Here is a 23,098-nt window from a genome sequence, read left to right as displayed (position 1 = left end):
TAAAATCTATATATATAGAAACATCAAACGACTAATAATTTAAAGGAACATATCAGGTGCAAATCTACTCATTCGTGCAAACCGTGTAAACTTCAATCTGGGTCACCGGATCAACATCCAAGGGCCACCGCAACAATAACAAGCTTAAAAAAGAAATTTAAAAGAGTACATACGTACTGAAGCTGGGCCAGTACCAAAGGCATCAGATGCGCGGTTTGATATTCCGATTAGACATGTTCCATGTAGCCAATCAAAAGTTATTGTTGTGCAGAAGTTCGCAGTGCAGGTGCGCTGATGGGAAGTAGTCCCTCACAGTAGCTCACCGGAAGTAGTCACTACAAGCATTCGAGCTGATGAGATCCCCAAAAGCTTAATACAAACAGGAGCGCTAATAGGGTGAGAAGTTTAGCCAAGATTCAAAAACTTAAGCAAAACTATAAGTACTAATATGTGCTAAAATTTAATACTAACTTATAGCTCCTTCAAACAGACCCATAGTTTGTCATATCCATGAACTGGCACACCTATCAAAGACCAACAACACGATCATGATGTTGAGATCGATTTGATCCACGACTTATAAGTTATAGTTGAACAGTTCAAGTACATCACCGAGGCCTTACAAAAGTTTTGATATATCTCGACAGTATCTACTCAATATCTTTCACTAGATCTTTTCAAGGGTGAAGGTAAATGAAGAATCAATCTTAAAATTCTTAGATTTTAAAATAAGACTATCATCTAAGAATGGAGGGAGTACCCGTAACAAAAGCGAGCCAGCAGACACGAGTGAGGAAGAATGGACACAGCTTCTGCAGCGGCGCATGAGTTCGATGAGGTTAAATTCCATTTAATTTTTTTACTACGCGTCGTCAGGCCTGCCACGACAAAATACTGAATACCTTGGCCTGTCGCACCCGGAATTTCTATCCATCGCATATGTGACTATGATCCGTCGCATCGCAGTCGCGTCGCCGCCAAATTAGGGTTACTAGGTTAAGGGAGGGGGTTGTCGGGGGTTGTGGTGTTCGCCGAACTTAGAAGAGGGGGAGGGGTGGTAGGGAAGACAGACGGTGGAGGCGGGTTGCGGCGTCCTGCCGCCGCCGACCAGAGGCAGTGGCCTGACAGCCGGTGGGCCAGGGACCGGGGCAGGGCGCAGGAGCTCGACGATGGGTGGGGTAGGGACAGTGGAATCTGACGGCAAGAAGATGAGCGATGGCAGGGCGAGCGCCTTCTGCAATGTGTCGCCCCACTCGCTCGCGCAAAGAAAAGAACACTCCCCCCCCTCCCCCGTCGCACCTGCTTACGCTAGACGGGTGCTCAAGATGGAGGCGGCGCAGCCGTCGCAAGGCCGCCGGGCTTGATAACCAAGGGTGTCTATTCCTTGCTCTTTGCGATTGAAATTTATCAAATCATAGAAGCCTTTGTTCCTCCTCCCATCCTCCGGCCGGCCGTCCTCCACCCTGCACCCACCCACCATGCATTGCCGCCTTCCACACGCCCTTCTTGCCCCGCCGCTGGCCACCACCCACCGGGAGTCCAACCCCGCCTGCGCGGCTTCGCGACCACCATCAGGCACTGCCAACCTCCTCTAGAGACGGCAGCCATTGGAAGCTCTGGCAACCCGACCCCGCCGCCTCGCCAAGGCCGCTCCCCCCCTCCCCCCAAGATGGAACACGCACAGTGTTACTAGGCCCACCTGCAGCGACGGGCATCCCTTTTTTGACTCTTATCCCACTTTTTTGAAGCATAGTGGTTGCACTTAGATCAACCATGACTTGTGTCTCTCGCTAAGGATACTAATTATTCACTAACATTCTGAGATGACTGGAACCCAAAATTATCAATTCGATTCTCTGCATTAAACCTTTTATTCTCCTTTCTGAGGAACGCCGACTAGTATTTGATTTCACACATTGGCATCTAACCTGTCGATCAATCTTCAACATGATCGGCCAAATTTACAATTAGTATCTTCAATCTTCAACTAGTATCTTACAAATCTTCAATAGATAGCTGTCATTTGGCGACGCCCCAAATCCAGGCTAACATATGCCTCGGCACGGTTCAAAGCTCAAACCAGTGCTGGAAATCATCTAAGCTTCCAATTCAACCAGCGTGCAAGCACCAGATAAGCCAGGGAAGAAGCAACACAAAACACGTTCTCGATTAAGCATCTCCAAGCACTGCAATGTGCAACAGAATTCCTTCATAGTTTACAGCCATGCTGCGGATTATTAGGGCAGGGCCAGCCGATTGGACACAGCATACAGGCGAAGCTTATTATTGGTTATATCACCTGCAAATTGTGTAGGGCTTATCTAAGCAGCAGGCTAGCGCCACTGCAGTGCATCAAGAGCCTGTTTGTGGACACGGGCGTCTCCAGCTGCTACCACGTTGAAACCTGCAAAAAGAACCAACAATGCAGTGTGACGAGAACTGAAGGCATGCTGACCAAAAGCAGTAAGCTGCGCAATTAAAGTGAAAATAGGACAACTTTTTAGTGTAACGCATGTTGGCACACAGGTTGATACTCAGTATCAAATTAATGAGAACCAAGATCAATGTTCACAAAGGGCCACAGTGTTATACTGTAGGATTGAAGCTGTGTAGAAAGGACCCATAGACAACAAAAAAGAATGTCATCAATCTTAATGAGAAGAATGGAGAGTATACTTGTGGGCCGTGATTCTGCAGTGACAGGCCAATGGAGCTTGTCCCCCCTCCAGTCAGTTATTGACCCTCCAGCTCCTTCAATGACAGGTACCAGGGAGAGGAAATCGTATGGCTGCACCAACACAATGAATTACCATAGTAACCTAACTTTCATTCACCCAGGCAGTAGATATATGTAAAATAGGCTACTGTTTTTTAAAAAGGCACATATGACCTCTTTTTTTCTTCCCCCAAGATTGTAGTGACTACAGTTAGGGGTGGTAAAGGGCCCAACATTTTGAACTAGAAAATCTAAGGATCGGGCCCTAAAAGGGCCGGGCTCTAAACATATGTATTTTTGAACTAAAAATTTTAAGGGTTTTATTGGACTGTGAAGAGGCCACTAGGGCCATGGCCCATTACCACCCCTAACTACAGTCATGTGAAGTCAAATGCAACTTCAGAAAATTATTTTCTGAACTTCTGTCCTTTATCATGAATTAAGATATTCGTCATATCACAGATATCTTTTCAAATGATTAAACAGCTATTCAAGCCTTAAATGATCCAGAAGTTCAGAGGGCATAGTTCTGGTGGTTATTTACAGTCCTGTAGCGATATCTACGACACAGATAATACTAAAAGAGGAAGAGACACAGATTCTAAAAGAGGAAGAGAACTTTCAGGCTTGCTACACAAAAGGACTGCAAGTATGCTAGTCATGCAGGATAGCTCAATATAGTATGCATAAAGCATCAATCCAGATAATAATGAACCAAACACATTCGAAATTCAGATGCCCACTGGTTTTAAGTAAACTTGAATGTTCTTAAGATGACTTGAGCGTTTGTGAGTTATGTATGCATAGTTGTCAAGCCCATTCAAGCAAAAAATTAAGTAATTCTATCTTGCTAACAAATCAGACATAGCTCTCTTGAACTGACATGCAAACAATCTATAGTCAAAACCGACTCTATTTGCTTGATTTTTGGGATGTTGACCCGTTCAGCAGTCACATACAATAAAAACAAGTAACTTTGAACTGAACACAAATTCTAACAAGTACCTTCAAACCTGATTCAACAACAAGATCCACAAAGCCAGAAGCCAGAAGAGCATAAGCATAGCAATCACAACCATAAAGTGGGACTTTCACCTGGCAATAGATATGGCAAAATATATGTGAATAATGTTGACTATTGCAGGAATTCAATGGAGCAAAATATGCAACGCCCATACCTTATTTCTTACACGAATAAATGCATCTTCAGTGTCTCCTTCAAAGAGATGTGGGCTTGTGGTATATCTGTCATATGCACAACACTGAATGGTTACACTGTAATGTATTATTCTAGACTGTAAAGATTTGTAACTGAATGACATCTAAATACTAAAAAAATAATATACATACAAGTAAGCTTGTGCTAGTAAATTACAAGAGCGAACAGATATTTCTTGTCCATTCAAAGTTGTCTGTTTCCCATCCACCCCAATCCATCGTTCTCGCAAGATTGGCTGGTCAATTACACCAATAACCTATGGGAAGGAAGTAAAAAGTCAAGCCTAACAAAGCAAATGGCAACATGAAATACCTCAAATCAGAAAAGATGCCCACAAAAAGCGTTTTTCAAGAAATTTCTCACAAAGATATGTTATGGTTAAAATTAACTAATGATTTAGAGAAGTTGAATCAAAACACCATAATGTTGATATAACTAACCATTAAATATACATATAATGTTATGTCGCTTATATAGTGGTGAGAAAGAATTAAGAAATAGTGAAATACCAAGGAAAACAAAGGCAGCTGGACATTAGCAAGAGAAAACTAGTGTACCGGCTTCCCATGGTGCAGAAGTGCTATAAGCGTACCAAAAAGAGGCTTGCCTGTAAACAATGAATTAGCAGCCATTATAGTTAATCTTCATTTAATTTGTTCAGTCATAATATGATTAAAGATCCATTACCAGTTATGAAACTTTTCGTTCCATCTATTGGGTCCAAAATCCAAACATAATCAGCAGAATCCTCCGCACACCTCCAACCATTCTCCTCACCAAAACTGCATGATTCAAGTAAATGTTGTAATTGCATTGTTCAAGGTGCCTCAAAAGTGAACAGAATATTGTAAACACAACACAAACAAAGCAATCTCACATGGCATGTGTAGGGAAGCCCTTCAGTATAACTGACACCATTGCTTCTTCCGCTTCTCGATCTGCAATGGTAACAGGACCTGGAACGTATTGAATAAATCCATAAGTTCAAAACTAACAAATATCACCAACGTATTATATTGTGTTCAAGACAAGTATCCTTTGACCTTATCAAACTAGTTATAAGGATAGTTGGTTTGAAGACACCATGAAATCAGCCCAGCGCTATTATAAAGTAATTATTGATGTTGGTGTCATATTCCTGTGTTTCATAACAAATTTCCAAGGAACACATAAGTGCACAAAGGTATCAACTGCAATGAGTGCTCAATACTTTGTTGATTTTGGAATGAATTACACCAGATGATACTTTCTTGCAGAGAATGCATAGCATCATTATTACTGTGTTCAATGGATACAATGTTGCACTCGCATCCCCCCCCCCAGCACCACCACCAACCCATCCACACACACGGCTAGAGTTCCGTTAAAAACATAACTATACAACGATGTAATCAGAAAGGGCTTTAGAACCCTTGAATCCTCCAATCAGGATATGAGCAGAACCATATGAAGGTTCCCTCAAGGGCACAGCTAATGAGCTGAGTAATTGGCACTGAATAGGTTCTACTGAAGGACGTCATCAATACCTCACTCCATTAGTTTAGTGCTTCAAGTGATTTCATACAATCCAAACTATTGTTTCATACTTTGCCACCATTCAGCTAAGTTTCAAATAATTGTGATCCCCTCTCCAATCAGAACCCGAACTATTATCTCCTTATAAACATCCTTTCAAACAAAGTATCCTCCTCTTGCAACAGAACTAGACTTGTCACTGTGCTAAGCCTTGTTATTTGACAAGGAGCAGAGAACAACGCACGCTCTGAGCCTCTGACCCAACAACTAGCACAGCCACACTATCCCCTAAACCCCAGCAGGACGCCGAACGAAAATACGAATTGCGTGGCAATAGGGGGAAGCATAGCACGCACTGTGGTCCTCCTTGTCGATGATCTCGACCCGCTGGCGGAAGTACTTCCTGAGCACCTCCCCCGCCGCGTCCGCCGCCCGCTGCGCCACCTCCACCAGCCGCTCCGTCGCCACCTCCCCCACCGCTGCCGCTCCCGGGCCGCCCGCCCCAGCGGCGGCCGAAGCCCTGACCGACCCCATCGCGGGGCGCCCGCGTGCCCGCACGACCGCGGACGGCGCGGACGAGGCGGCGGGGAGGCGGAGGCGGCGGGAGCGGGGGTTAGGGTTTGCGGAGGCCGGGCCGGGGAGGGGCGTGGCGGGCGGGAGGGTGGTGGTGGCGGAGGAGGAGGAGGAGAGCATTGGGGACGGGGAGGCGGCGGCGGTCGGGAATGGAGGTTTAAATGCCCGGGCCGGCGGTGGAGGATGACGAGCGGAGCACCGAGCACGTGCAGCGGCGCGGCGAGGTGGTTGGCTTTTGTTGCGTTCTGGCCGCGCGCCCGCCTGCCGCTTCCAATTCCAGCTGGGCTTTTTGGATGCGACGATGAGCCCAGCTTCACACTGGCAAGTGGCATCCTCGCACGGTATTTTTCAGGCTTTCAGCTTGCCCGCTTCAAGCCTTCAACGATTTCCGCACTGTTCCTCTCGTCTAAAATATGCATTATAAAAAATATACTTCATGACACAATTATGAAAGTAATTTGATATTGTAATGATCATAATTAGAGAATTTTTTTAACTTATAGCAACGCCATGTTGAGCTAGCATGGAAAGAATTCTTTCCCCCACTAGTTAGGCTCATATCACCATGTATTGCTACAATTTTTTGCATACTCCTCGTGCACCACAGTAAACTTAGAGCTAACTTGTCTCTAGATGAAAGCTAAAGCGCTCTATATTTTGGAATGAATAGAGTAAGCTCTTTATAGATTAGCTTTAGAATTATTGACATCATTAATTCTATAATTTTCTCCCAATTATCAAATGCATAGTTGCGTACTCTTTATCAGGTGAAAGTCATTTGCTTAATCACGATGCACACCAACTTCTGAATATAAACATAAGGCTTATTCAAATATGTATTCTGGTTGTGAATATAGGGCTTATACACATAGGAAATAAAAAATAATCAAGTCCATTACACACAAACTTCAGGTGAAATCTCTTATTAATTTCAGGTGAAGCCATTCACTTAATCACGATTAACACACAGCTTCTAAAATAAAATAAAAAGTACTAGAAGCATCTTTTTTCTAGCAATAGATTCCATGACATTTCAATCTTTATATCGGCTGGTAAGCCAGTCTCATCTAACTCCTGTCTTAATTTCTAAATTACTCCACAATCTAAATTAGGGCGGAGCTATATATAGCTCAGTGGGTGCCTATGCACCCACACCAAAATAAAAATTTAGTGTTAATCATCAATTTTTCACCATATAAATAAAAGGATAGCAACAAAATCATGGACCGCACACCCCCTCAATTCAGCTCTAGCTTCGCCCCATGTCTACAAACTGAGACAAATAGAACCAGTTAAAGGTTCTCTCTCTCTAAAACACAATATTGACACAGTTAGGATAATTGATCATCTATTACCGATTTACCGTGTCGAATTTTCTTTTCAGCCAGAAGTAGAGGTGAAATATACTACCGCTAGTCAAGAAAACTAAGAAGAAACATATATAAATAAAGCAAGTTGTTTTCCTGTGTGACATGTCATTGTATTCTCGTACCTTGACTTAATTGATCCAATGAGTTAAGGACCACGATGCTGCTGAAAAAATGAAGCACGGTAAAAAGTACACTTGGGGGTAGGAGACTGAGACGACAACCGAAATTGGGCAACGTGGCAAGTGCGATCATAATTAAGCTGGTACATATCCTTTTCGGGTTGGTCCTTTGTACAGCTTTTTTAGGCAATATCAACAGCTCTATTTATTGAAAAATAGTTATAGTCATTGGCAAAAGTGCCTCTAAAATAAAGTTTAGGGCACTACCATTCCAAATTACATGACTCTCATTCACCGAGACCCTCCTAGTACATTCATATGCTACTCTGTTAGCTTCTCGGCAAGCATAAACAAAGTTTATAGATAAACATAATCTAACTAGCTCCTGGACATCATGCCAAATGCTTGCAAGCATCGACCGCTCACCATCACGAGAATTTAGCAAACTTATAAGATTGATGCTATGTGATTCCACTATATAATCTTGTCAAAGCCCATGACGATTGCCACGCAAAGACCGTCCCTTGCCGTCGCCGCCGCCGCCGCAGCTTCAGACAACATGAGAAAGATTCTCGTAAAAGCGTACTTCAGCTGCCACAAAAACACCATGCTCATCTCGGATCACCACCTCACTAACATGAAAAGCTGCATCCGTGTTCACTTTGACATAACCAGCCTCCAGGGACCTTTCTTCTCTGTTTGTTTCCGACTAGAGTTGGTCTCTGAGTTTAGGACTGCCTCAATCATCTCCGATATGTGACGAGCAGCAAGTGTTGGACTCCATGCTTCTCTACCATGCTTCATGGCATTGCGGCCATACACAGGCCATAGCGACCAAACACCTGCTATGAACAGGCCAATATATAATATTTATTTTGAGCACATAATACCATCAAGAAGGTCCAAATACAGGTTCTCGGATGTAGAACACGAAATTCTCCCCTGTGAGCTCTCTTATGGCTTGCTAAAACTTCAAAGCAACCGGACATTCATTTACTATATGAAAGACTCTTCAATATTGCCACACTACTCTGGACAAAAGGATTCTCTCAACATGACGACTGCATGATTCCATCTTGCTTGGTAAGAAATTTCTCAATGTTTTAAATAGCGGGCTATAGAATTTAGCGGCAGAGTTCTCAAAACGCTATTAGCGCCGCTATAACCCGCTAAAACCTGCCATAGCGTGTTATTTTGTATTGTAGTTATTATAGCGGCAGCTATGCGAAAACCGCTTTCACACCGCTATAGCCCGCTATTTAAAACACTAAAAGTCCTACATGCTCTCCACCAAAACACTCGAATCTTTGGCGGAATATTCAGAGACCAAACTTTACGACACCAATTTCGATGACCACGAGAAGCTGTCGCTGTGGCATCAACATTCCTCTCAGCTGTCCCTATGCAAAATTACTTTCATGAGCCCAGGCACCCTGATCCTCCTGCAGAGAATTACTTGGTGGTATATGCAAAATTGATTCAGCATCAAAATGCAAAAGGCTCTCCCGAATTAACTCCTCATTCCCGAATAAAATCCTTTGTACAGTTGAAGCTGGGTGTGGCTGCATGTCAGCGTCCTCTTTGGTTACACAAGTCTTTTTATTAATTTTGAATAGTCTATACTATAAATCTATTCTATAAAGGATGAAAGAATTGGATTATTTTCTTACCTATATTAACCCAGCCACTCCTCTCACAAATCCTCTCTTGAAGGTCCACATGGAAGGGCTAGGTGCATGACAGGATTTGGTGGGAGGAAAAACACCATCAACGAAATTGTTTGTGCCTAAATCCCCTGTCTTTTTTTTTTCACCAAAGGACGCATACCCGCCCGCTCCCCCGCGTTACCCATGCCGCTTCCCCGGTTCCCCCACCCGCGCACCTGTACCGCCGCCTCCCCTGCCACACTCCCCTGACGCCGCGACGACGCCCCCTGCGACGACGTCCTGCGAGGGGAGGCACCGTCCCCAACGCCGCCGACGCGCCGCCCACGACGCCGACGCCCCCGACGTCGCGCCTCCGACGCCGCCGCCGCCCCCGACATCGCGCGCCCCCGCACCCTGCCACGCCGCCGCCCCCGACGCGCGCCCACGACGCCGACGCCCCCGACATCACGTTGCGACTCACCCGAGCCGTCGGCGCGTCGCTCCTTCCCCGCGGCACCCCGCGACTGCGCGCCCCCGACGCGCCTCCCCCCGACGCCTCCTCCTCCCTCGCGGCGCGCCGGCGCGCCCTCCCCTCCTCTCCGTTTGCACGCTCCTGACAGCGCGCCTTCCCCCTCATCTCCGCCTTCCCCTCCTCTCCGTCCGCACGCCCCTGAGAGGCTGAGATCAGCACGCCGCGTTCCTCGATTTCGACGTCGCCTCCACGATCCACCGCCATGGTCGTCGGTGGGCTCGAGCAGGTGCTGGTCGCCCCGCCCCCTCGCCATCGTCGTCGAGGATCCGTCGCCGACCCTCTTCGTCGCCGTCGCCGTTGCAATTTTGGTCATCGCGTACCACACTGACGCAATTCCTCCACGCCCCGCCGCGCGCTGAAGACGGAGATTCTCCACTCCCCATCGCGCTACGCTGGCGCCGTTCCTCCTCCTGTCGCCGCATCGGCATGGGCGCTGCGGAGGGACGTGTTGGTCGTCTCAGGTTCTTCACTAATCCTCATCTCCCTTTCTTTAATTGACTTTAATTGATGTGTTTTAGATTCATTCTTGCGCATGTCCGTGCAATGGAAGGATAATCATGAAGATGAGTTTTTGTACAGCACGGAAGTTGATCTATCTAGGTATCCTCTAGCAGATCGATCTTAGTAGAACGATCTTTGCAAGGCGATTGCCACATGCTCTGTTTGCTCTGTTCAGATTCAGTAACATCTACTCTGTTTGCTCTGTTCATGTATGAGCCATGTTTTTATGATAAAAGATATGATAAAAGAGCAATATTCATTATGCTCCATCAAATTTTTTGGAAAAAAATATACTACATAATATGTTAGTTGTTTGAGATTGCTGAACTAAATTGTTTGAGATGGCACTATAGGTAGATTACTGACAGTTATGATCATCTATGATTGGTATTTTGGTGCATGTACTTTTCGACGACTTGTAGGATCAAGGACACCGACTAGAGGGGGGTGAATAGACGGTTTTAAACTTCAAACACAAATACTAGACAAATTTAATTAGTAAAACAAGAGAGCTTCTATTTCTAGCAAAACCTATCACTAGTTGGGTTTGCAACCTAGGATGACAAGAGACAATCCAAGCACTAGGAAAGTAAATAGCTCAAAGTAAATTGCAAGGATTGAAATGAGCAAAAAAAAAAAACCGAGCTTGACACAAGAATTTTTTCTCGTGGTGTCGATGACTTGCCGGTCACCCCTAATCCACGTTGAGGTGGATTCAAAAAATCAACCGCTCCTCTATCAAGACTCCTCTTGATCTTGAGCCGGCTTGAATCAATGAACCTCTCCAAACTTCGATTCCACTAGAGTTGCTCTTCACCACTCCGGCGAGGTGAGCACAAAGACCTCTCACAACCAATTTCGGGGCTCCTCCACAATCTCCTTGAAAGACTCCACGAAATCAACTCCTCCAAGCTGTTTAGGGAGCGGCAACTCCCAAGAGTAACAAGTCGATGACGCTTGCATGAAGATTCCCTAGTGCCACAAAACTCAAACTCTTGATGCAATGCACTAAGATGCTCTCACACTCACAAGAATGCAATCCCTAAGCAAAGAGTGTGTGAGAGAGGGGGAAACCAGCTCTAGTATGTCAAGAAAGCTTTCAAAGAGGCCAAGAGGACTCCCCCACGGCCGGTTATGAGATATATATAGTGTACCCCTCGGGATCTAGTCGTTATGTTCAAAACGCGTGCAAACAGGGGTTTCACGGATTGTCCGCCTTAGACAAACCGGACAGTCCGCCGGTCAAAGCCAACGGCTAGAAACACAATCATTACGTGTCAGAGTCGACCGTTACAGCATCCCGCGGACTGTCCGCGCACAAGGGGCGGACCGTCCGCCGTTCACAAAATCAGACGGCTCAGAGAAGAAATGATTTCTGGACAAGCTTGATTTAGAGGGGCGGACCGTCCGCGCCTTTCGTGTGGACCGTCCGCGGTTCACTTTTGCTCATGCCCAGAAACAACAAAGTTTCTATCCCGACCAAGGTTAGAGGGGCGGACCGTCCGCCCTTGATTCCTTTCGCGCAACACAGAACCACAACCGTTCTGTCCAAAGCCGAGAAGTCAGGGGCGGACCGTCCGCCCAGCTGGGCCGGACCGTCCGCCATTGTTTCTTTCTGCACAACACAGAAACAAAAGTTTCTGTCCAGATCCTGTCAAGGAGGAGCGGACCGTCCGCCCCATGGGGCCGGACCGTCCGCCCCTAGCAGTCAATTCACGCTTTTTCAAATTTAGTCACCGTTTTCTCAAGACGTTGTTAGCCCTCATGCATGCAACATGTGTTTGAGCAAAATGGCACTATAAAACAGTCAAGCAAGGGCACAACGAATCCTCTTAATAGTACGGCTATGTATCCTATTAATCCAGTCATATCTCAACCACTAATCACCTGATGACCGGCAAAAATAGAAAAGCCCTATCATATATCTTTGCCTTGAGCGAAACCATCCATATCATCTCCAATTTCTTTTATAGCATCAACTCATGCACACATTCTCATGGACCAACCTTACATACAAATTCTCTCAAGAAATCGTTAGTCCATAAAGATTGTCATTAATTACCAAAATACGAATTAGGGGCCTAGATGCTTTCACGATTACTTCAAGCAAATGATGAGACGTCCATGTTACTGTAGCAAGTTGTTGTTTACTACCCCTCTTAGTTTACTAATTCACTTGATTGGTTATTTTCATCATGCATTATCTCTTAATAAATGATTCTGTTGAAAGTAACAAATGATTAAGCCCTTAACACGATTTTATTCAAAGTAATAAATGACTTTCTTTAGCAAGTTGGCAGTTTACTAATTGCAATCTTTGCACTATTGACGGTTGTACACATTCCGTGATGGTGGAACCATTGCTCTAGAAGGTAGAGCGAACAGAGGATTTATATGTAGATGTGGAAACACAGGAAAGCGGTTTTAGTGCTAGAGGCCGTGAGGGATGGCATTGTTCATCTACTTTGTTCTGTAGGATGCAATTCATGCTGAAGTTGGCCTCCCTGTCTACTCCTATGCCTCTCCATATTTCAAAATAGATATGTTAAATTTTATATTCCATACTTGTTGCCTCTTTATACATGGTTGTTGCCCAATATGGGTAGTGTTTAAAGATTATGAAATAGTGTTTCCATTAACACTCGGTTGAGATAGAGTATCAGCTTTTTTTGGTGAGAAGCTAATTTGTGTCATGCTGATTCTCAATTCTGTAGATGAAGACTCCAGACAGCTTTAGGTCAATCCCTGCTGCCTTAACACAGGGGTGCGTGTGCAATCTTGCTGCAACTCATTCTTTATTTTTATAGCTTGAGAATGCATTGATTCTTGCACCTCTTTTTTATAGTTTTTTCTCAGCACATAATAAGAGTGCATTTTGTTCTTCCCTTCAGCAAAGTGCTTCATGGAACTTCTCATACTTGAAGAAAAGGGGGCAGGACTGCAAGCAAGGGGAGCAAAATTGAACACGACCATGAGGAGGTACTATGCATGCATACTGTTGTTTGTTTAGGATGATTTCCCATGTTTAGATGCGTCTATTTTTTTTATTTTGCCTGCAACCACATATGTGTTGTTCATCCTAAATCTTTTGCAGTAGAGAATGATTGAATACCCATCCATTGTAAGCAATAGAAAGGCTCTGCATTTAAAAAAGGCTTCTATTATAACCATGATTGCTTGCAGTTTAAATATGATCACTTATGAAGTTAATATCCCTCGATTCTAAGTTCTTGTCTCCCCCTAGGATCTAGGCAAAAGTTATGTCTTTTGCAATTGGCGATTTGGTCAGTAGGAAGCGAGGATGATAATACTGCTGCTCCCTATCCTGAACCACTGTCTGACCAATTGGATAAATCCAGTGTTGGGGATGGTCTTCAGTTATTTGAGTTTCAAGACTGCAAGTAAGTTTTTTTATAATTGGTGTTAACTTGATTTTTCGATAGATAATATAATAGCTTTCCTTCGGCTAAATGAATGTTTTTTTAACAACAACCTCTCCATGTTTTCCTTTGCAATTTGACCATGACAAAAGTGTGGGATTTGAAGTGCCTGGCACATTTCCACCATCACATTTCGATTCTGCATCAGGTATGGCACCTTGCCCATTAAACTTTAGGGCAAGCCTTCGCATGAGATCTTTGGCAAATGTTTCTATGTTTTCAGTATCCATCAAGAGTGGGAAAATTTTCCTATTTGGCTGGCTCCAAAGTAGCTGCATGATGTGGTGCAGTATCCCCTTGCGTTATTCCTCACCTCATGGATTCAAGCATGTCATTCAGTCAAGATACAAGTACGTGATTGACTGGATGATCAAGTTATCGCGCATAATGATGTGTGTTTGATGGTTTTGCTCTCTAATTAATTCTCTGTACATGCAGAATTGGTAAAAGAGAGCCATAAACATTCAAGAAGTAAATCAAGCAAATATCTGCAGAAATTATAGGATCTAGGATGTTTCGCTGGGGAAGGTACTTTTGATGTAGGATAAATAGTTGTATACACAAGTAATAGTGAAGGTAAGCTCAACCGACTTGGTAGGCATATGACATTTCTAATGGACTGTTGACTGAATGTCGGGATCCATAAATGCCACCATCTCTGAAACTTTTAATACATATATGCAACAATGATAACAGGACTGACACAATCATATTTGGTGGCTGCAACTGTAACTTTCTAATATGTATTAGCTGCTGGTGCTATCAGTCCTCTGATGTTTAATTTCAAAACAATGTGCAATCTGAATTTTCAGAATGTATCCTTCAGTCTAAATCTTCAGACCTGTTTATTTTGGCTTTGACAAATGAATATGATATTATAGTCTAACTTGTCCAATGTTCCAGAAGGATTTTGTGGGAGATGCAATTAATACCATGAGCCTCAAGGATCGTAAGAAGCTAGAGGGCAAGCTTGAGAAAGGTATAGTCATGATCGAAACAATGTGAATACAACAGCTTGTTCATTAGATGATTTTAGTTGGAAGAGCTAGATCGTTTAAAATTGCCTAATGAAAGGATGCTTGTTGCAGGCGGCCTTTCATGTTTCCCCTTGCACACACAGACAAAGTGAAATCTCCTAATGCTGATTTTAAACCCCACAAGTAGATGGGTACCGTTAAACGCTCATGTAGAAGATTAAAGGAAATAGTTGAACCCCACAAGTAGGTCCAAAAAATTTAATCTTACATTGCATTCTTTGTAGAAACAGAGGGAGTACCCTTCTCTGTTAATTGAGACAAAACTATAACCAATAAAAGGGTTTGTTTCGAATTTGTAGTAGATTTGTCGAGATGAACACGCTGCATGCTTCTCCGTTAGAAGAATTACTGCATTATTGTATTTGGGTACTTGGGTACTATTGAGTCACAACTAGAAAGCTTAATCCTTGTTCTTCTGTGTTCAATGTGGCCGAACTTTGAAAGTTATTACAGGTCTGGTTTGGTTCTTCTGAATGTCATTGTCGCACAGGATATATGCACCTGTCTATGACCAATATGTTTCTATCAGCAATGTCAGTAAAATGAAAAGTATTTTTAGGAGTATGGTGTTATCTACCTATTGCTCTAATTATCCCAAATACATGGATCTGTGTATCTATTCTAAAGTAGAGGTGAAACTGAACAAAGGAAGCACACATGTTTGACTATCCCTTCCCATGTGTTTTTTATGGCACATAGAACTTACATTATAAAGTTGCAAATTATCCCTATGATTAAGCAGCCTTTCATGGTGAGAAAATCCTATTTTGTATATACGCTCACTTTGAGTTTAAGACTTTCCACTGTCCTAAACTAAGAACGGGAAGGAAGAGGGCGAGCGTATCCTCTAAATTGATCATGCTCAAATCAGCCCTTCCTGGGTTCCTGGGGTATTGTCTGTCCTGATAAATACAAAATTCTCGGAATAATATAATAAATATGAGTAAAGTATTGATATACTTGGAATTACAGAAGCAAATGCCAATGTACTAAAAAAAAGAAAAAATATCTAATCTAAAGGACTCATTTTCTTTTTTAGGATTAAACAAAAGGGTTCGCAAATAAAAGTGCTAGTGCCACAACCAGTCCATAAATTGTTAAAGTTTCCATAAAAGCTAGACTAAGCAATAAAGTACCTTGTATTTTACCTTCTGCTTCTGGCTGTCTCGCAATACCTTCTACAGCTTGTCCTGCAGCAGTACCTTGACCAACTCCGGGCCCAATAGAAGCAAGCTCTATGGCCAATCCAGCAGCAATAACGGAAGCAGCAGCAATTAGTGGATTCATGTTGAGTTCCTCGTGTCAAAAAAAAAGAAGAGAAATGGTTAAGGATACAATCAACCAAGAAATTATTACTTCGAACTTCTAAGCTCTATTGGTAGAAGTAACTAATAAGTACAAATAAATGATAATTGAAATCGTCCGAATTGCTTCGAGATCTCGTTTTTAGTTTCTAATCATTATAGGTTTGTGTAAATCCATATGATTCTCATTATTCTATTTCTCTTTCTTTTCAACCGATCACTCTTTCATTCCATCCCTTTTTTTTACTCTTCGATATCTTTGAGTTCCCATTTTTTCTCCTTCATCTAACACAATAAAAGACAAAATACAGGAAGAACCTTTACTGAAATCGAACTAATCCAAATCCAATAGGAATCAAGATATACAATTGATAGCAATATGCTGCATAGAACTAGATATGGAATCCAGTTCCCTATAGAAGGGAATTCCATATATCGGATTAGATAATGAATCTAACTTAGGAATAAAAAAAATCCCATATACATTTGTTTCTTCTATTTTGTTTGTGTATTTTATCATTTTTTATGGAATCCGATTCTAAAATCATTCCTTAGAAAGCCGCACAAAAGATGACTGTCTTATAGGCATTAAGGATATAGATCTAACCTCACTCCCCCCCCCCAATGCATATATAATTTACCTCTTCCGTAATATAGTCTATTCTTTCCCCTACAACTCTAGGTTGTATATTCATACGCATTTCGAACTATTTAGTTTTCCAACTAAGAGGATTATCCGGAATCATGCATGAATTGGGCTAAGCTAAAAAAAAGAGACTATTTCGAAAACTAGTCACTTCAATGATGGCCTTCCATGGATTCACCTATATAGGCTGCGGCTAACATTGCAAAAATAAGAGCTTGAATACCGCTTGTAAATAATCCAAGAAACATGACCGGTATAGGGACTACTAAGGGGACTAAAGAAACAAGAACAACAACGACTAATTCATCTGCCGATATATTTCCGAAAAGTCAAAAAGTAAGCGATAATGGTTTTGTGAAATCTTCTAGGATGTTAATGGGTAAAAGGATTGGGGTTGGTTTAATATATTTCTCGAAATAACTCAATATGGAAATAGACGAATTAGTATTCATTTGATCTTGATCCTTGTGGAGCTAAAAGGATGCTATACTGGATCTGCACATACTTACTGACAATATCCATAAATGGCTTGTTTTTGGTAATCGACGAAGATTACCATATTGATATTCGGGCGCATGGTAAACATCAGTACTCCAGTGCATTTCCCCGTCAGATTCGGAATAAATATGCTTTTGTATATTTTCTTTAAAATGCAAAGTGGACGTTCCGGCACGAATCTCCGCAATTACTTGTTCTGATTCTACATATTGATCATTTTGCACTAGAATCAAGCTTTTTAACGGAATATTCACACTATGTAGAATATCCTGACTCTGAATAGTTACATGCAAGTCTATATAGCATAGAAAAGCAGGTTGTCCATGACAGGTACGTGTGGGGTGAACCAAATCCTCATTGAATTGGATTTTTTCATTTGAGGGGTATCTACAAGGTCGGCAGTACCCCCTGTGAATACTCCGCCAGTATGAAAAGTTCTTAGTGTTAGTTGAGTCTCTGGCTCCCCCAATGGATTGACCTGCAATAATACCTACAGCTTCCCCCAATTCGACCAGATCCCCATGAGTGGGACTCCGCCCATAACATAATTGACAGATCCAAGATGTGCTCTGGCAAGTAAAGGGGGTTCTAATATATATTGGTTGTCCTCGAAACGGTTGTGCTTGAAAGGCAGTTATGAATCGATTGACTAATCCAATTCCAATATCTTGATTTCGAGCAGCAATGCATCGTGAACCTATATATATATATATATATATATATATATATATATATATCGTCTGCTAATACACGACCAATTAGTGTTTGGACAAAAAGTTTTTCCGTCATCCCATTTTGAGGACTCACAGAAATACCTCAGATAGTACCACAATCTCTTCTACGCACAATAATATGTTGAACTACTTCAACAAGTCTACGTGTAAGATAGCCAGCATCCGCTGTTCGTACAGCAGTATCTACAACCCCTTTTCGGGCTCCGTAGCAGGAAACTATATATTCTGTCAAAGAAAGTCCCTCACGTAAATTGCTTTGAATAGGTAAATCAATCATTTGTCCTTGAGGATCCGCCATTAACCCTCTCATACCTACTAATTGGTGTACCTGAGATGCATTTCCTCTGGCTCCTGAAAAAGACATTAGATAGACTGGATTAGAAGGATCCGTTATTTGAAAATTCGAATTCGTTTCTTGTTTCAAATATTCACTTGTAGCATACCATATCTCAACGGATTGGCGTAATTTTTCTACCACGTGTACAACACCATAATAATAGTGTTTCTCCAAAAGAAAACTTTGTTGTTCCGCGTCTTGGACTAACCATCCTTTAGAGGGTATTGTTAAAAGATCCTCGATTCCTAAAGAAATCGATGTAGTAGTGGCTTGATGGAAGCCCAGAGTCTTTATTTGATCCAGTATATGGGATGTATATCCCATTCCGAAATGATCTATTAATCTGCTAATAAGTAATTTCATAGCAGTTCCGTCTATCTCTTTATTATGAAAGACCAAGTTGGCCCGTTCTGCCATATATAAGTACCCCCTTTTTTGGCTAAGTAGGATTCGACAATGAACTTGAGTCGGTGATTCGAAAACTTAATTTACTCCCTTTCCTCAATCTCAATCTGTATTTGAGAGGCAAAAAAGATGGGACTAACGAAATCAGAATGCCCCCCGAAAGGGGCATCGCCGAATCTAACTTCCTTATTTAGATAGTGTATGAATAGGCCCGACTAAATCCTTGTATGGCTTCCTCTATTTCTCTATAAAAAGAAATATGACCAAGAGTGGTTCGAATGTATATAGAACAGATTTCTTTTTTTCTATTTCCCACTACCAGATAGCATAAATCTCATGATAAGTCCCAAAAGATTCATATTGAACTTCAATCGGAACTTCTCTTGACCCAATGATGCATTGATCTAGTTTCCATCGGAGCCACAAGGGACTGTTTAAACCGATTCGTTTCTGTCTATAAGCTCCCAATGCATCATAGGAACTAGAAAAATGGGGTTCTTTATCTTTCGTATACTTATAATAATTGTTATTATTGTATTTTACTTTTTTATTTGGAGAGTTTTCGCAACTATTATATCTATTTGCACAAATACCTCGACGGTTTCCTATTGTTAATACATAAAGTCCGATAAGCATGTCTTGGGTTGGCACGCAAATGGGATCTCCAATAGCGGGAGACAGGAGATTCATATGAGAAAACATAAGTAAACGGGCTTCCGCCTGAGCTTCCAAGGATAAAGGTAGATGAACAGCCATGTGATCCCCATCAAAGTCCGCATTGAAACCCTTACACACTAATGGATGTAAACAAATAGTACGCCCCTCTACTAAAGTGGGTTGGAAGGCCTGTATGCCTAATCTATGCAGGGTTGGTGCTCTGTTCAACAGTACATGATGTCCCTGCATAACTTCTTGAAGTATTTCCCATACAATGGGTTCCTTTTCCCAAATTTTCGTTTTAGCGATCCTGACATTAGAAGTAGCACGTTTGGTGATTAAATCGCAAATTACAAATAGCTGAAAAAGCTTTATTGCTATCTCTAGAGGTAATCCACATTGATGTAATGAAAGCGAAGGACCCACAACAATGACAGAACGCCCCGAGTAATCGACCCGTTTCCCAAGCAGAGTCTCGCGAAACCTCCCCTCTTTACCCTCAATTACATCTGAAAGTGATTTGTATACTTTATTGTGACCATCCCTTGTCGGTTGCACGCGGGACCCACTATCAAGAAGTGTATCCACGGCTTCTTGTACCAATTTTTCCTGGCACATTACTAAATCTGCTGGTGCTAATTCACTTCTTTTTAATAGATAGGCAAGGTTGTTGTTCTGACGGATAACTCTCTTATAAAGTTCATTAATATCCGAAGTCACTACTTTATCCCCAGACCTATAAACAATGGGTCTCAATTCAGGAGGAAGAACCGGTAATAAGCACAAAACCATCCATTCTGGTTCTACATTTGTTTGAAGAAAATGTTTCGCCAATTGCATGCGTCTAATCAAAAAAACTTTTCTTATTCGTCTTTTTCTATCTTCCCATTCATCTCCACTATACCCCTCGTCTTCTAATTCTTTCCATTCAACCAAGGAATTCTCTATAATAATTCGCAAATCCAAATCCGCTAATTGTTCTCTAATAGCACCTGCTCCTATCGCAATTTCCCGATTTCGAAAAGTTGCAAAGCCTGGGGTAGAAAAAAAGAGAGAAATACTGTGGTTACATGATGAAATTTCATCTTCGAATAAACCCCGTAATCATAAGAAAGTAGGGTTTTTAGCGCTGGGCCTAGCAAAAGAGAAATCGCCATGTACTAGGCCCTCCAATTTCTTAAGGGGTTTATCTAAAAGATTCGCGATATAACTAGGAAGACCTTTCAAATACCACACATGAGTCTGTAATATCCCAAATAAAAAAAATAGTCGGTTGACCAAGTTAATAAGAAAGAGTGAAAAGTTGACTTTTTGAACAACAACTAGGATAGTCGATCGGGCACCGTGGCTGGAGCTCGTCGAATTGATTCCGTTTGACTACTCATATGTCCCCTTTGGAGATCGGATGAATTTATGGCAAGCAAATCAATCTAGACCGTCGGATGGCATTAGGTTTATTTTCCTTCCCTGCATCCTTTTTGTTCCACGCCATGTTGTTTCCTGCCGCCGCCACCTCTTATTCCCGCCTCTTCTGTTCCTTGTGCTTCCGCCTCCTGCTCTTCCCAATAGGTGCCATTGATTTCTAATCCAAGCATTTGTGCCATGGGTTACTGGTTCCTATCGCCGGTAAGTGAAGTCTACTGATCTGATCTGCCCAGCCGATTCCCCTGCATTGGACCTGACCTGTTGCAATACAGCAGCGCGATAAGGATCTAGGGAACAGAACGGGAGAGAGGGAGCGTGCAAGGGGATAACAAGAGAAAGATTAGGATTTGTTTATTTACTCCTAAGCTCGTTCGTCTCTTGTAGTGAATCCTTTAGCTGACCATTCTGACCACTCAATTTTGGTTATGTCAAATCTTTTTAGCCTGATTTATTCAATGAATTTCTAGAATTAATTGGTGGGGAATTTGATCCTGCTCTAACAACGAAAGTTGTAGGTTTCGTCGATATCTTTCCAATGGCGCTGGTTTCACTCAATTCCGATTAGTGGTTTAGGAGTAATGGTCAAATTAGTGCTGCTGCCCGACTAGGTTAAATCTGTGCAGATATCTGTTTATCTATTTTCGACCAAGTTAGAGTCCAAATTAGCCCTTTCGCCTGTAACAAAAGATGCTGGAAATTTTCTGTAGATGTTCGAGATGTATTTGTTTGCTGCGTTTGCTTAAGAGAATCAAAGGTTACGGTCATATCAATGAGCCAGCACCTTATAATCGAATTTCTGGATAAACCTAAATTAGATTAGGTGGGAAATTAATCCCGGCTATTGTAATAAAGTTTATAGTCGTGTATCTGGTGCTAGTTTCTGAACGTGGATTAATGCACAGGTTTGCAGAGTTCTAGTGGCGAGCGCGTAGCACCGGGTTCTCGCCAAGGTTAAGACAAGTGCATGACGAACTGTGTGTTGGCAAGTTGGTTGCCATTCCTTTTCTTATGATTTCCAATTGTTTTATCACATGTTTATTATATTTAAGTCCATGAGTTGTTCATGTTTCATGATTCAAGTTTCAAGCTATTTCTTAAATTCTATTCATGTTCCGGTGGATCCGGATGTGCAATTTGGTTCTTTTATTCATGTTCCTGTGAGTAAGTGCTGGCCCCACTTGCTCGGATTTACCGGTAAATGCTAAGGATGTTTCAGGTTGTGTCCGTTTCAGACGGAAACTACTGTTTCATGGTTTTTCATTTGTTCATGGTTCATGTACGTTCTTTTCGGTTCTAATTGTACTTGCTGAGTATTGTTACTCACTCTTGTGTTTTTATTACTTTTTGGTAGCCTCCGGATTGTGGAGACATCCGGGGTGTTACAGTTGGTAATCAGAGCTAGGTTAAAGTCCTTTTATGTGATTATTGGTTGATAAATAACAAAAACTTGACATAGGTTGAAGTAACTTAAATTGACACACTTGTGCACAATAGGATGGGTTCATGGGTTGCATTGCATTGCATTTGCATTCTTGTCTTTTATTCCTTTGTTTATTTATTTTCGATATGATAACATGTTGTTGATCATGTCCTTTTTCTTGTTTGTTGGGTTATAGTTTTGCCACCGAGAGGGAGTGCTCGTGTAGCTCGTGGTCGTGGTATAGGCCGCGGAGGTGGTCGAGGTCATGGCTGCAACAACGAAGAAGTGAATCAAAACATTGGTGCTGAAAACAACGTAGATGGAGAGGTTGCAGAGCAATCGGCTGCTAGAGTTGTTGCCACCGCCAATGTTGCTCCTGTTGTTCCAGTGATGACTTTCACCAAATGGACATCCCTGTAAGTGGAGAAATTTGATGGATCTGGGTCACCTACTGATACTGCAGACCGGCTACGCAAGGTGGAGAAAGTCATGGATGGATGTAGGATGACTCCAGATGATAAGGTTTTCTTTGTGCCACACCAGCTGACGGGCTTTGCTGATTTATGGTGGGATGGTGTTCGAGAGGCTTGGCCTCCTGCCCACGGTGCTATCACTTGGGAGGTCTTTCTAGAGCAGTTTAGAGCTAAGTATTATCCCGAGTCTTTCAGGGATAGGATGAGTGATGCTTTGAATCATATCTAGCAGGGAAGTAAGATAGTGGATGAGTATGAGAGGGAGTTCACTAACATTGTTCGTTTTGTGCCTAGTGTTGCTAGAGATGAGCGAGAGAAGGCCAGGAAGTTCTTTAGAGGACTTAATGCTCGATACAGAGAAGTAATGGGTAGGAACCCACCGACTACTTATCTTGCTGTAGTGGAGGAAGCAAGAGGGATGGAGTCAGAAATTCAGCTTACTGAAATCCAGTAGAATCGTTCTGGGAATGTTGGCAGCACGGGTGGCGATAAGAAAAGGGCTCCTCAGGAGGAAGGGGAGAGAGAGTCTTC

At 42.5% G+C, this 23,098-nt stretch overlaps 1 protein-coding gene and 2 long non-coding RNA genes across 11 annotated transcripts; 2 read left to right on the top strand and 1 right to left on the bottom strand.

Moving 5' to 3' along the window:
- Positions 1–1,840: 1,840 nt before the first annotated feature.
- LOC120706421 (bifunctional phosphatase IMPL2, chloroplastic-like) lies at positions 1,841–6,295 on the bottom strand. 3 transcript variants are annotated; one of them, XM_039991064.1, is made up of 10 exons: positions 5,807–6,295; positions 4,813–4,891; positions 4,623–4,717; positions 4,493–4,542; positions 4,067–4,191; positions 3,895–3,961; positions 3,722–3,811; positions 2,677–2,788; positions 2,300–2,404; positions 1,841–2,207 (listed from the first exon to the last, which is right to left on the bottom strand). In XM_039991064.1, the coding sequence occupies exons 1-9, from the start codon at positions 6,141–6,143 to the stop codon at positions 2,334–2,336; spliced, it is 1,026 nt and encodes a 341-aa protein (XP_039846998.1). In that variant the 5' UTR covers positions 6,144–6,295; the 3' UTR covers positions 1,841–2,207; positions 2,300–2,333. The 3 variants fall into 3 exon arrangements, with proteins under 3 accessions (XP_039846998.1, XP_039846999.1, XP_039846997.1); XM_039991065.1 differs by having other exon boundaries at positions 1,841–2,186; XM_039991063.1 differs by having other exon boundaries at positions 1,841–2,404.
- Positions 6,296–9,403: 3,108 nt separating this feature from the next.
- LOC120706420 lies at positions 9,404–15,142 on the top strand. Of its 7 annotated transcripts, XR_005688294.1 has the most exons (9): positions 9,404–10,151; positions 10,209–10,290; positions 12,906–12,955; positions 13,083–13,170; positions 13,436–13,592; positions 13,724–13,779; positions 13,855–13,981; positions 14,070–14,610; positions 14,720–15,142. It is a non-coding gene; the product is annotated as an uncharacterized LOC120706420 (long non-coding RNA). The 7 variants fall into 7 exon arrangements; XR_005688296.1 differs by lacking the exon at positions 10,209–10,290 and having other exon boundaries at positions 13,037–13,170; XR_005688292.1 differs by lacking the exon at positions 10,209–10,290 and having other exon boundaries at positions 9,407–10,151.
- Positions 15,143–20,642: 5,500 nt separating this feature from the next.
- LOC120706417 lies at positions 20,643–21,898 on the top strand. Its single transcript, XR_005688289.1, has 2 exons — positions 20,643–20,875; positions 21,577–21,898. It is a non-coding gene; the product is annotated as an uncharacterized LOC120706417 (long non-coding RNA).
- Positions 21,899–23,098: the final 1,200 nt, after the last annotated feature.

The sequence above is a fragment of the Panicum virgatum genome, chromosome 5K (genome assembly GCF_016808335.1).
Source record: "Panicum virgatum strain AP13 chromosome 5K, P.virgatum_v5, whole genome shotgun sequence".
NCBI lineage: Eukaryota > Viridiplantae > Streptophyta > Magnoliopsida > Poales > Poaceae > Panicum > Panicum virgatum.
This window is presented reverse-complemented; position numbering and strand designations above follow the sequence as displayed.

Bases quoted from the DNA above. Each gene is read 5' to 3' on its own strand.
- LOC120706421 (XM_039991063.1), bottom strand. From the start codon at position 6,143: ATGCTCTCCTCCTCCTCCTCCGCCACCACCACCCTCCCGCCCGCCACG. The intron at 4,892-5,806 runs GTGCGTGCTATG...AATACGTTCCAG, and splicing joins CATCGACAAGGAGGACCACA to GTCCTGTTACCATTGCAGAT. The intron at 2,405-2,676 runs GTATACTCTCCA...TTCTTTTTGCAG, and splicing joins TGCAGAATCACGGCCCACAA to GTTTCAACGTGGTAGCAGCT.